General features: G+C 47.6%; 1 protein-coding gene across 7 annotated transcripts in view; it reads left to right on the forward strand.

The window, feature by feature from the left end:
• The first annotated feature begins 5,579 nt into the window (after nt 1-5,579).
• Nucleotides 5,580-14,047, forward strand: part of LMO2 (LIM domain only 2) — a 65,192-nt gene continuing 56,724 nt past the window's right edge. For 5 of the 7 annotated variants that reach the window (XR_012423343.1, XR_012423342.1, XM_074013976.1 and 2 more), the window contains exons 1-3: nt 6,282-6,440; nt 6,564-6,789; nt 11,352-11,567. Coding sequence is in view for 5 of the 7 variants with exons in the window: in XM_074013976.1 (XP_073870077.1) it covers nt 6,434-6,440; nt 6,564-6,789; nt 11,352-11,567 (449 nt within the window). In the remaining 2 variants the exon portion in view is untranslated. Of the gene's footprint in view, nt 5,801-6,163; nt 6,441-6,563; nt 6,790-11,351; nt 11,568-14,047 lie in introns of those variants that run through there. The other 2 variants (XM_065528328.1, XM_005578236.4) reach the window with 2 other exon arrangements.

Here is a 14,047-nt window from a genome sequence, read left to right on the forward strand (position 1 = left end):
TTGAACTTGAAGCAGCAAATGAAGTCTAGGGTTTGGTACCCAAGAGGGAAGGTGGGGAAGGTCTGACGATTGCCTGAGGCGGAAGAAGGAACTGTTGACCCTGTATGTCTCATTTACCTTCTCCATCAAAGGGTTTGAATTATCAATGGGTGCTCAAACATTTTTTTGAGACAGAGTTTCACTCTCGTCACCCAGGCTGGAGTGCAATGGCACGATCTCAGTTCACTGCAACCTCTGCCTCCCGGGTTCAAGCGATTCTCCTGCTACAGCCTCCCGAGTAGCTGGGAATACAGGTGCTGGCCACCTTGCCTAGCTAGTTTTTGTATTTTTAGTAGAGATAGCGTTTCATCATGCTGGCCAGGCTGGTCTTGAACTCCTGACCGCAGGTGATCCACCTGCCTCAGCCTCCGAAAGTACCGGGATTATAGGCGTGAGCCACCGTGCCCAGCTGCCCAAACATTTTACAATTAGAATCTCTTTTTATAAGCAAAATTTTCCATATAAGCTGACAGTGTGCCACTTTCCTCTGTGATCTGCTTCATTTCACAGATTCCTTAGAACAGCTCCATGAGACAGGTACTCTGAATACTCCCACTTTACAGATGGGGAAGCTCAAATGCAGAGAGGTTGGGCAACACGCCCAAGGTCAATGAACACAGAACTGCTGCAGTGGGAGCGGGGTGGGTGACACCCACTAGGGAGGCGCTTTCAAACTCCTACTGCTCCAAGGAGCAAGCTAGAAAATCCCATTTCTCAGGCCCCTTCCACTAGGACACACTATGAGCTTAACACTGCTAAGAACTCACTGAGAAATGGTGACATTTGGGGGCGGCTCCTTCAGTGCTTTGTTTGGCTTCTTTTTAAAATTATAAATGGTGGTTTGAAAGTTGTTGGAAGGGGGAAAATCAGATGAAGAATCAGGGATGTGGCTGAAGCAGTCAGTGTAGCAGAGAAGCAATGTAGCTGTCAGCAGCCTACCCAGGCCCCCAAATGGGCACAGCCCTGCATTTCTGACCTGAGGCCTGCCAAGGTCTTAGGGTGAACTTCAGCGCTTTCTACAGCACTCCTGTCTCAGCACTCTTTGGCGGATGTCCTGATTGGCTGGGAGATTGTTGTTTCCTGATACAGTGGTGATTACTTCTGAAAGATGGGGTAATACCAACAGCTATCATTTCTGACCATTTACTGTGCAGCATCACTGTGCAAAGCATTTTTATACATATCCTATTGAATCCTCTCAAAACTCCTGTGAGGCAAGCAGGCACCCCAGTGGCCTCATCCTAGTTCTGGCCCTGGTGACATTATGATTGCCTCCATCCTCCACTTGACAGGTACAGAAACTGAGGTTCAGGGAGGTGAAGTAAATTCCCCCAGATCACACAGCTAGCAAACAGCTGAGCTTCTACGCTCATCCTAAGACTCAGTTGAAATGGATTTTTTAAAAGATGTATTTTGGGCTCTTCAGTATACAGAAAACCGAATTTGCCTATCACTAAGGTTACTAATAGGCCTAACATCTGTGAAAACTTATCTATCAGCTGGTCCTGAAATGTTCTGAAATGAGTCTGAGTGCAAGATGCCTGTGACAACTGAATAGTTTAAAAAATTCTCCATGGGAGCTGAACCCCTATTAAGACAGATCTTTATTTTTGTTCCTGAATGCCACATTTAGAAACAAAATGTCATATTTTAATATAGGAATGTCACAAGTGACAAAGCATATGTTGCAACTTGGCTTCTAATGGTTGTAAAAAAAAAAAAAAAAAAGAGAGAGAGAGGTAAATTATCATAATGTTGGGATCTTCTCAATTATATTTGCATTTTCATTTCTACCAGAAGTCCATTTTAGCAAAGGAATGTAACCTTAGTCACTTGAATCTGCTCTTCCCTAGAAAACAATTGTAAATGTAATAAGCGAAAAGAATAGAAAATGCCCACAGGGGGAAAAAATGATCCATCTGGGGTCAGAGCCATGATGTAGATTGATTCATTCTTCTAGCATTCTTATTCAGGAAGGAAAACTTGAACATTTTCTAGACTTTAGAATATTGAAGATTTGCAAGGAGTTGGGGGAAAGGGAAAAGGAATGAAATTTCAGTCCCACTGGCAGGGATCAAATAGAGATTTCCTCAACTTTTAAAGAACCGTTTTACATGTCCCAATCACCTCACAGTTCCTGAGTCTCTCTTCTGCATAAGGCATGTACTAGTTGTTATGGGAGGATACAATAAGGTCATGATTGCTTTAAAATTATTCATAATAAGAACACATTTTGAGACTTGATTCTAACTGTTAAACTTAAATTTGAGCAATTTAATTGCCCGTTGAATAGGAATGAAATCCCACCGGCAGGCAGTTATTTCTTACAACCACTGTGTGTGAAATTGAAATCTTAAGATACCATTTCAAATATTCACCTTCTCTAAGGAAGTTCTCCCCAAAGAGTTGTGCAAGATAAGAAACTGACCCAAAGTCATATGCAGTAATCTCTTTTTCTTTACACTCTCAGGTCAAAGTAGAAGCATATTATTAAAAAGAAACTTTATGCCCTGAAGTTGGCTGTTCCGAGGTTACCTCTTGGAACCCAAGGATATATTTATTTTAACAACTGACTTAAGCCCCATGCAGAACTGTAACAAGGAAAGTAATAATTTATCAGATTAAATAAAAACAAGGAGATGTGGCCAGGCACGGTGGCTCACGCCTGGAATCCCAGCACTGTGGGAGGCCGAGGCAGGTGGATCGCCTTAGGTCAGGAGTTTGAGACCAGCCTGGCCAACATGGCGAAACCCCATCTCCACTAAAAATACAAAAAATTAGCTGGGCGTGGTGGTGGGCACCTGTAATCCCAGCTACTTGGGAGGCTGAGGCAGGGAGAATTGCTTGAACCCAGGAGGCGGAAGTTGCAGTGAGCTGAGATTGCACCATTGCACTCCAGCCTGGGCATCAGAGAGAGACTCCATCTCAAAAAACAAACAAACAAACAACACCCAAGCAGATGCAAACAGGTCATTTAGTCACCACTATAATGACCATGAAAATAGAAAACACTTACATGTTTTATTTAGGAGAAGGGGGTGAGGTGAAGGGATCCTGTTTCCTGCTTTTACAACACAGGAAATAGTTTCCAAATTTGGGTGGGCAAGTCTTATTTTAAACTCCCATTTCGGCCGGGCGCGGTGGCTCAAGCCTGTAATCCCAGCACTTTGGGAGGCCGAGGCGGGTGGATCACGAGGTGAGAAGATCGAGACTATCCTGGCTAACATGGTGAAACCCCGTCTCTACTAAAAATACAAAAAATTAGCCGGGCACGGTGGTGGGCGCCTGTAGTCCCAGCTACTTGGGAGGCTGAGGCAGGAGAATGGCGTGAACCCGGGAGGCGGAGCTTGCAGTGAGCCGAGATCACGCCACTGCACTCCAGCCTGGGAGACACAGCGAGGCTTCGTCTCAAAAAAAAAAAAAAAAAAAAAAAAAAAAAACCCATTTCACCTTTAAATTTAATGTCAAGCTCTTTTAAAATTATCTTCATGATGCCCTTTGCCATAACATAGCAGCTGCCATTTATGAGTGCTTACTATATACCAGTTGCTTTTCATGTAAGCAACCTCATATCTGTTATTACCCCCATGCCATTACAAATCTATGTGCCACCCTTTTGTGCACTACTCATATAATCCCCGCAATAACTTAGGCAATAGGATCTGTCATCTCCATTTTACAGATGAGGATACAGGGAGTTTATTTTATTTGTTTGTTTGTTTATCTGTTTATTTATTTTGAGACAGAGTCTCGCTGTGTCACCCAGGCTGGAGTGCAGTGGCAGTCTTGGCTCACTGCAACCTTCGCCTCCCGGGGTTCAAGCAATTCTCCTGTCTCAGCCGCCCGAGTAGCTGGGGTTACAGGCATGTCCCACCACACCCGGCTAATTTTTGTATGTTTAGTAGAGATGGGGTTTCGCCATGTTGGGCAGGCCAGTCACGAACTCCTGACCTCAAGTGATCCGCTCACCTTGGCCTCTCAAAGTGCTGGGATTCCAGGTGTGAGTCACTGAGCCTGGCCAGGATACTGGGAGTTTAAATTCCTGCTGTGAGCCCAGGTTCACACAGGTGGTCAAGGGTGGGCTAGAATCCAGGTAGCCTGACTCCAGAGCTACTACCACATACTGCCTCCTCAGATTAAATAATTTTCCTAGGCCGTGCTAGCTGATACGTTTTAAGAGTCTAAATCAAACCCAGGCAGTTGGGTTCCAAAATTCCAGCATTTAACCACCACATTGACTGGTTAAAGTAGGTAAACTGTTCATCACAACCTGTATGTTTATTTTCATTTCTGTTAGAAATGAAAGTAGTGTGGTAGGTTACATATTTATCACATAGTTTCGGCTTGCCTAAAATTCTAAGAATTTTATTTTTTAGATTAAAAACAAGGGTCTATTGGGAAAAAAAAAAGGTTTTTTTTTTTTTTTTTTTTTTGAGACAGGGTCTCACTCTGTTCCCCAGACTGGAGGGCAGTGGTGCGATCATGGCTCACTGCAGCCTCAACGTCCTGGGCTCAAGCAATCCTCCCACCTCTGCCTCCTGAGTAGCTAGGATTTCAGGGAAGCACCACCACACCCAGCTAATTATTTTTCTTTTTTCTTTTTTGTAGGAATGGGGGCTCACTGTGTTGCTCAGGCTAGCCTGGGCCTCCCAGAGTGCTGGGATTACAGGCATGAGCCACCAAGCACAGCCGTAAAAAAGTCTTTTTGTATACTGAAGGCTCCACTTGGACAAAAATTTGCTCTTAAGGCTTTCTTTGAGATACACACACACACACACACACACACACACACACACACACACACACACACACACACACAGCTTTTGATTATACCCATGAGGGACCCAAGCCTTGGGACACAGGGACCAGAAAATGACGAAAGCATGTAGGCAGTAGTAAACTATGGTTATACTTGTAACAAGTCATGAAGCTTTGGCTCTGAACAGGGAAAATGAAGCACTCAGGGATTCACTTCTGACTTCAACTACCATCTTTCAGGGTGAGCTCATCCAGGCCCATGTGCCATCTTGAAAATGGGAACAAAAATGTATGCCTATGATCCAGACTGATCATATAAAACTATGGATCCTGAAAGTACGTTCCCTCTTTGCAAGCCTTAGTGACTGGCATCACGCACAAATAGGCCTTTCAGTTTCTGAACGCAGATATTTTCAAGGACCTCTGAGGCCCAGGAGAGACAAACGTTTTCTCCATGGAAGGGCAGACTATTGGCCTCCCCTCTCTTACCCTCTGTGTTCCTACCTCTTTCTAGAAGGAGGCTGAGAGGGGAAGCCTGAAACCCCAAATCAAGTCCGCCTTCTTTCTCTGTGCCTGACCCAGGGCAAAATAATCTCCCTAATACTGTTCTGGATCACTGGAAAAAACACTTTCTCTGGTCGGGGTACTACTGGCACTTTACATGGGGGGCAGTTTAACCGCAGGAGTCCGCTCTCTGAAAGGTGCTGAGGGAGGGGATTCCGACACCAGCCTACTGAGAGGAGCCCTGGCCCCACGAAGTCCCTCCCAGCCACCCTCCCTCTGGGATTAGCTGCCCTGACTCTGCTCAGGCGTCCCCAGCCCGTGCAGTCCCGGCTCGCGCACCCCCATCGCCTCTGCAGAGCGCGGCCGCAGCCTGGAGCCCGCAGCCGGTAGCCCGCAGAGCCGCGCTGTCCGGGGCATCCCGGTGCTCGGCGTCCGTGGACCTGGGATCTCGAACCTGGGACGGGCTCAAAATCCACTCGGAACACTTGCATTTCTGTAGGTGCTTATTTCACATTCTTGTTTTTTCTTGCTTGCTCGAGCTGTTCGTGGGTTACTTTCTGCCTTAGTTAAACCAAAAGGGAAAGGCTGAAGGGGGGAAGCCCTGAAGAATTATTTAGTGGCTGCCCAGCCTCCTCTCCAAGGAGAGGTGTTAGCTGAGCGGATCTCCCCGTCCCCGACACTGGCCCCTTTAAGAAGCCAAGTCAGTCCTGATGCTGCTGTTTGTATTGCTAATCCCCAGGAGCCCCGTTAAAAAAAAAAAAAAAAAAAAAAGAAGAAGAAGAAGAAAAAAGGGGAGGTGGGGGAACCGGGCAGCTGTCTCTTTAAATGTGATTTCCTTCTATTGTATTTGAATCGTGATCAGGAAAAAGGAAATGAAACCAGAGACAGAGGGAAGCTGAGCGAAAATAGACCTTCCCGAGAGAGGAGGAAGCCCGGGGAGAGACGCACAGTCCCCTCCCCGCCCCCAGGCCGCCGCCCCCGTTCTGCCCTCCGCGGCGAGCAGCGCCCGCTACCCGGGCCGAAGGTGCGAGGGGCTCGGGGCGGCCGGGCGGGCGTGCACCATCCCCGCGGGCGGCGCGGAGCCGGCGACAGCGCGCGAGAGGGACCGGGCGGCGGAGGCGGCGGGACCGGGATGGAAGGTTAAGTCCTGAGCAGCAGCAGCAGCTGCAGCCGCCCAGGGCCAGGCTGCGCGCCCCGGCCCCCGCCTCGGCCGCGGCGCGCCCGCAGCCCGGTGATTCGCTCTCTCTCTTTGGCATTTGAAGGGAGCGCGGTGACTGTCCTTGAGCGCGGAGGGGCGAGCTCGCCGCCGGAGCGCCGGAGCAAGCGGAGGCGCAGGAGCGGCGGCGGCGGCGCCCGAGCACCCGAGGGGGTCCGAGCCCCGGCAGCCGGCCAGCCCCGCGCCACAAAGGGAGCGCCCCTGCCGCCCGGCACGCCGCCTCCCTCCCCAATGTCCTCGGCCATCGAAAGGAAGAGCCTGGACCCTTCAGAGTAAGTGCGGCGCCCCTGCCCCTGCCACCCCCGGTGTCCACGGCCTCGCGTCCCGGAGCGGCTGGGGGACCCGGGCGGCCCTCGAGGGGACTCCAGGTGCGCGCCTGCGGCGTGCTCTTGGCCCCCTGTGCGGAGCGCTGGGCTCCCTCTTCCTCCCGGGTGACTTCGGGGGCGCTGGGAGAGGGACTGGGCGGTGGGCGGCAGGGAGAGGGGTCGGCTCGGCGCCTCTGCGGGCCACTCCAGGCTATCAGGACGCTGCCTAAAGCCACCGCGGGCCAGAAAGTTTGCACGGGAGCAGGCACAAGGGGAGCCTGGCGGCGTGCAGGTGCAGTCCGGAGAGCGTTCCATGCTTGACTCGGCTCCCTTCTCACCTCTCCTTCTCGGCCCTTTCTCTTTGTCCATTTGGTCTTGGAAAGGGGAACATTCCAAGTGGAGGCCTCCAGGGTCCCCAGCGGCCGCCTCCCCGGTCCGCAGGTGGAGCCGCTGCCAGCCGCGCGGGTAACGGGCGGGTGAGGGGTCCGACGGTCCACCTCGGAGCTGGCTCTGGGCCTCCGGGGATTTCTAGAGCAGCGAAATCCGGAGTAAATCTGAGTACGTGTAGCCCTCCTCGGGGTCCACCGATGGGGGCCTGTGAACCTCGAAAGTTAATGCACCATTTTGTGTACAGGTGAATTCTTCTAGGGAGTAGAGTCTCGTAGTTTTTAGCATAGTCTCAAAAGCGTTTGGGGTCAGGGAACCAGAGCTCTAATGAGCATTGACCGCATCTGTTTTCTGAGCCTCGTACTGGTTTGGAATGTTTTTCTATCTCTCACCAATTCTTTAGTGTTAACATGGGTAGCAAGGGGTGTTTAAGATATCATTTTCCTGTCAACGCAAATGCCCTTTTAAGAGTCATTAGCTGTCTGGTTTTGAGAATTTTTATTCCTTTGAAGTCCCCCTCTAATCCTTTGAAGGGATTTGTTACACAAGACCAAAGGAGCTGGTTAATGACTTGTCCATTTGTGCTTTTAAGAGACATTTGTTTTGTTTTTTCTTTTCCTGGTTTAAAAGAATTGTGCTTTCCTGCTTGAAATACCGCACACACACACACATACACCCTTCAATTTCGGCTTTCTATGGTGTTTATTTACCTGGGTTTTACCCTCAGTTAGCAGCATAAAAGCTCAGCATGTTCTCATAAAACACAGGAAGTACCACCATCCAATGAGAATATAAACATCACTATTCCGTCTTGAAGGTTAAGACACCAGTTCTGTAATGAGCTAGGTTTGTTGTAGCAAAAACCCCCACTTCCTTCAACAAATTCTCAGGAGAAAAATAACATTTCTTTTTAAAAGTATGTTTATGTCAACAATGGGTTTAAAGGGTGGTTTGATCACTTTTTTAAAAATAAACTTAAAATTACAACTGAGCTTTGAGTTTCAGAGACTGGGCAAGATCATAGTAACACAATAAGGGAGTGAATTGGATGAATTGGTGCCTCATGCCTTTTTGATCAGCAGAATTTAGTCACTAATCCTTTCAATAGAAGGTAAATCTGAAGGTTTCATTTCCCTGAAGGAAGTTTGCGTCTTTCAAAGTTTGTGCTTTTTCACTGAGGTTAGAAAACTGAAACATCCTAACTTCCTAACACAGCAGGTATCTACTGCTGGAGGCTCACCAGCTCCTTCCTTCACTTCACTATTTGCCCAGCGAAGATAGTTTCTGATCAAAGAGGGACAAGCTAGTTGAGAAATTGCAGCAGCACATTCTCCACCCCCTTAGAAATTGTTATGATTATCCCAGAAATCCAGGCTGAAGTGATACTCAGGTGTAATATTCAAGATAAGGGTCTGGGAGAATATAAAATATTAATTTGAGGGTGAATCAACCTCATTCATTGTCTTGGATTGCCCACTAAGTATAATGTGATATTATCAATTAATTATAGAAAGACAGAGCCAATATCTTATACTTTACTTCTCCATCTCATCTCAGGCCATCACCATAACTCTTTTACTTTACGTTCCTCCTGTTGTCCAGTATCCTACTAGATGCTTCATTGTGTACTTCCTCAAAGCCGACTTGGGTCATTACAATCAGCATCTCCAAATTACAGATGGAGACTTGCCTAGCTATATGCAAATGAAACATTTGGACAGAAAGCCAGCCAGAATTCATGAACACAGAGATTCCCTTGCTATGCCACTGGTGGCCCCCACTGCCTCCCCTGTGAGTAACAAGAGCAGTTCATTTGAATTCCAGGCAGTTTTGCACCAGCTAAGGGCAAATTATCCTCTTTCACAGTCCTTTGGCAGCATCTGCATCGGGACATCCAATGTCTGTCGAGGTCCCATGAGTGGTTTTGAAAGCCCAGAGTAAGACCATGGGCTGTGGAAAGAGAAGAGATGCAATTCCGAGTTGATACACATAAAAACGCTAGGGTATTACTTATTAGAAGGGAAAATGGCAGTCCTTATATACAATCTGTAGAAACAAAGGAAAGAAAGCAAGGCTTCAGTGAATGAAACCCTGTCTCTACTAAAAATACAAAAAATTAGCTGGGCCTGGTGGCGGATGCCTGTAATCCCAGCTACTTGGGAGGCTGAGGCAGGAGAATGGCGCGAACCCAGGAGGTGGAGCTTGCAGTGAGCCGAGATCGTGCCACTGCACTCCAGCCTGGGCTACAAATTTGTAGCAAGACTCTGTCTCAAAAAAAAAAAAAAAAAAAAGAAACTATAGTTTTGATTTTTTTGAGCTAGGGTCTCACTGTGTTGTCTAGGCTAGAGTGCAGTGCTCACTGCAGCCTCAACTTCCTGTACTGAGGTGATCCTCCCACCTCAGCCTCCTGGGTAGCTGGGACTACAGGCTCATGCCACCAAGCCTGGGCAATTTTTTATATTTTTTGTAGAGACAGGATTTTGCCATGTTGCCCGGGCTGGCCTCAAACTCCTGGGCTCAAGTGATCCTCCTGCCTTGGCCTCCCAAAGTGCTGGGATTACAAACGTGAGCCACTGTGCCTGGCCATTTTTTTTTTTTCCCAGATAAACTAACTTGAACTTCACATTTTCTTGTTCCAAAGATGATAATCTCATGAAGTGCTATTACACTGTATCTAGAAAGTGTGGGCATGGCTTTAACACTCCTAAATATTCACAAGAAAGGCTTCATTCTTCACATGACAGAATCCTCTGAAGTTGTCAAGAGTGTTATAGACATTGAGCCACCTAGCCTCCTGTCCCCAAGTATAATGACTGCTGGGCTTTGTGGGCTCAGACCAATTAGGACACAAGGTCACCTGGTAAGTTAATACTAGTTAGAAATAGGAGACGTGGATTTATACCTGCAGGGCACCCAGGAGGAAACTCCCTTTGGGAATTTTACAGTTGGAAGAAGGTCTGGTTTTTGAAACATAATAGATTTTTAAGAAATAGATTTGTGTTTAAGGTTCCAGAGAACACTTGCTAATTATTACAAATCAACAAGTATTAAGTGTTTCCTGTGTCCCATTTGGGGGACACTAGAATAATTCCTTCCACTCGTTTATTTTCTTTTAGCAAAATTATTTATTTTTAAAAGTTAAAAAAGTACTCAGATTCCAGTGAAGCAAAGTGAACAAGAGATACTATGCATGGCACATTAATGAAAGAACGCGTGTCACAGCCTATTAACAATTGCTGGATTGAGATGTCAATGACTGTTTAATTGCCTTCCACTCTCTTTGAAATAATCATTGCCCCCACTTCATTTTCTTCCTCAAATCAACTTTATCCGAATCAGCTTTACTGTTATAAAAATGTTCAGGTAAGGAAAGAAAGGCCTATTTGATGTTCTTCATAAGTGTAACAATGGCCTTACAATATGGGATTTTCCTCCAAGTATTCCTTCAGTAGGAAGAATGGAAAATGGAATTTCTGTAAAAGAGTAAAACTAGGAGAATTCCTATTATATCCTGATGGAATTTTTATTTTGGAAAGAGAAAGCAGCCTAAAATAATTTTTGGTCTCATTCTTCTTTCTTCCTCACCTCTGCTTTTGTGCGGGTGGGAAGGGCTGGAGGGAGGATGGCACTTTATTCAACAGGGGATTTGCAGATTCTTAGCTCTCTGGGTCGTCCGCTGCCCTGGTGGTGAGCGACTCTTTTAGTCCAGGGTGCCGCCTCTGAGGTTAGGCAGTGCCCCTGGGTTCAGGGTATAGGAGGAGGAAAATGAGGGAAATCTGTGAAGACAGAGAGGGATAGTCAGCGGGGAGAGAGGGAAAAAGCAGAAGGAGACCAGAGGTACCCAGGTAGTGCTGGGCATGGGCCAGGGGCACAGTGCCACCTGCAGTTGCCTTTGATGCCTCTTGGTGCCTTGTGTTGACTTCTTAGAGATCTAGGGAGTAAGGTCTGGCTCTCTCCCGTCTTAACCCAAGGTTGGTTGGGACTCTGCAATCTGGCCAAGGGATGTGTTGTCCTGTCCCTTCTCCCTTAGGTCACCAAAAGGCAGTCAGGTGAGGTACCCTGTCTGGCCCAAAATGATCTGGGACCCCCGGTGCTGGTCTCACCCTGGTGAGGCTGTCCCTGATGCTTGGCCTTCTCTCCAGGGAACCAGTGGATGAGGTGCTGCAGATCCCCCCGTCCCTGCTGACATGCGGCGGCTGCCAGCAGAATATCGGGGACCGCTACTTCCTGAAGGCCATCGACCAGTACTGGCACGAGGACTGCCTGAGCTGCGACCTCTGTGGCTGCCGGCTGGGCGAGGTGGGGCGGCGCCTCTACTACAAACTGGGCCGGAAGCTCTGCCGGAGAGACTATCTCAGGTACTCTCCGCGGCACTCCACTGGGGCCCTCGGAAGGGAGGCTGGGGGGTCCTTGGACATCTGCAGTCTGTGCATGTTGCCCCCGACCCTGTTCCAGGCTTAGACACCACCTATAGAAAGAGGTCAGGCTGCAGAAACTGAGTCTCAGCTCCCCTGCCGAGAAGCAGAGGGCATTTCTTCCTGTTTGAGAAGCATATTTTCAGGGTTACGTTCCTATGTGGTAAAATACTAATATCTTTAAAGGCAAGAGAATTGTAACCCCAAAATTCAGAGTTGTTCCCTTGGGGAGCGGGAGAAGCCAGGGGATGGGGTTGAGGAGGAGTACGCACGGAGGATCAGAGGAACTGGGAGTGTTTCTAACTTAGGAGGTGGGCTCTGAGGACCTCATTTGAATGCTTCAGAACACACACACACACACACACACACATATATATATATGTTATAAATATTCTTTTGTATGACTCCAGTATTATATGATGAGAAATTTAACAATAGAAAGCATGTGGAGCTCCAAGCATTGACTCATAGCAGGAAGGCAGTCTTTGAAGAACAGAAGGCAAAGGCCCTGCAGGCAGTTGGAGGTTCGAGTCCCAACACCGTTGCTTCCTAGTGGCCTTGGGAAAGTTACTTAACCTTCCTAAGACTCGATTTCCTCATCTGTAAAATGGGGATCATAATAGCACCTACCTCTAAGGATGTGGGGAGGATTTGATGGAATAATGCAGATAAACTACTTGACTCGGTATGGATCAAATAGATGTTAGCTGCTCTTATAACTTATCCTTATGACGTAATCATTATTTTCCAATCTAATGAGCAAAGGGATGGAAGAATGGAAGGGTAAAATAGGAACTCGACCACGCCAAGTAAGACAGGAGCTGAGGACATCTCCCATGCTTCCGTTGGCCATCCGAATTTTCCAGCACTCTGTGAATGCCTTTGCCTAGAATGTACTAGCGTTTCTAGTTTCCGAGGAGCTGCTGTGGAGGTAACTCTCTGTGCCCTCTACTGTCAGATCTGCTCAACTGTGTAGCTGTCAGGATTTCTCCGTCTTCCTGGAGCAGAGGGTCTGTGAGGCATGCTTCCCTGATGCACCCAGACCATCCAACCCATGGAAGCTTGTTGAGACCTCAGCGCCCTTGGCTGCTGGGCCAGCTTTTCCCCTCGAACCTGCCCTCGGAGCATTTGACGTTACAGAAACAAAACCAAACCGAAAAACTGCAGGCAGTTTCACAGTGAAGGAGGCTTTACCTAAAGACTGATGGAAGAAGCTTTTTGTCCTTCTTGAATTCCCAGATAAAGTCCTTGCAGTCCTTGCAGATATGGTGGTTCCGAGAAAATAAGTAGGGTTTTGCAATGATCATGCTTATAATTTTGGTCAGTTTTCCTTTTTTTAAGTCCCAAAAAATAGAACTGGGATAAATACAGACCTGGTTTTGCTCACTCCCACTTTGCCAAGTCAGTGAGAAGGCAGACGGGTAAATGAATCCCATCGGACCCTTGACTCCATCCCTGTCAAATCATTTGAATCTTATTAAATGAAGTGCAGATTGAGTAAGGTCAGAAGAGCCCCGGCTTCTCCCTATCTCTACCGTTTTATATGACATTCAGGAATAAAACCATTGCTGCCTGGGCTTGTTAATCCTTTCCATTTTCAAAAAGGAGAGGAAGGAAAAAAAAAAAAACAGTCTGGGAGAACCCAATGTTAATTAACTTGTGTCTTGGTGACATGAAATAATTCTTCTCCCTGCCACATTCCTAGGCAACATGTTAATTAACTCTGCGTTAGTGCAGGCATTTCCAGCCATCCTTTAACATTTATATTATTGTTATTAAAACGGGCAGCAGAGGGCTTAAGGTGGGACACCTCTTGACAGAGGAGAAAAATTGTCTTTTGCTTCAGGGATGGTCCTTTAGCCAAGATCTTGTTTACTTGCGTTCTTGGTATATCTGGCAGGATCTTTGAACAGGCAAGTTGGAAGAGTGACTGTAATGGGGTTGAATTCTAATTCACCCCTAGGATAACTCGTCCCCATGAGGATTTCCAGTGGCTGAGTTGCCTGTTACAGTTCTTTTCCGACATTTCGCTTCAAATATTCATGAGACCCCCATGCGGAACCTCAACTCTGCTGTGTTGTTGGGAACCTGGGAGCAACTGTTCATGTCTGTGCTGAGCCAGAGCTCCTTGGATCCCTTTTCACTAATTCTAGTGTGCTGGGAGTGGTGGGGTGGTGGTGATGGCAGTGGTTTTGCTTTTAACAGCCAGCACCTGAATCTGTTAGAGCCTGAAGTATGCCTGCCCCCGCTACACCCCCAACGGACCTTAACCAGTGACAGACATGGTAGGAGTACCAAGCCCTGCAGCCTTGCCTGAAGCCAGGCATGACTTATATTCCAGAGTCCCTCCCCTCTGAGGGACTTTGCCTGAGGTTACAACTTGGCTTGGCCTCCTCCCCTTCCCTCCAGCCTCCCCTGCTGCC

The sequence above is a fragment of the Macaca fascicularis genome, chromosome 14, assembly GCF_037993035.2.
Source record: "Macaca fascicularis isolate 582-1 chromosome 14, T2T-MFA8v1.1".
NCBI lineage: Eukaryota > Metazoa > Chordata > Mammalia > Primates > Cercopithecidae > Macaca > Macaca fascicularis.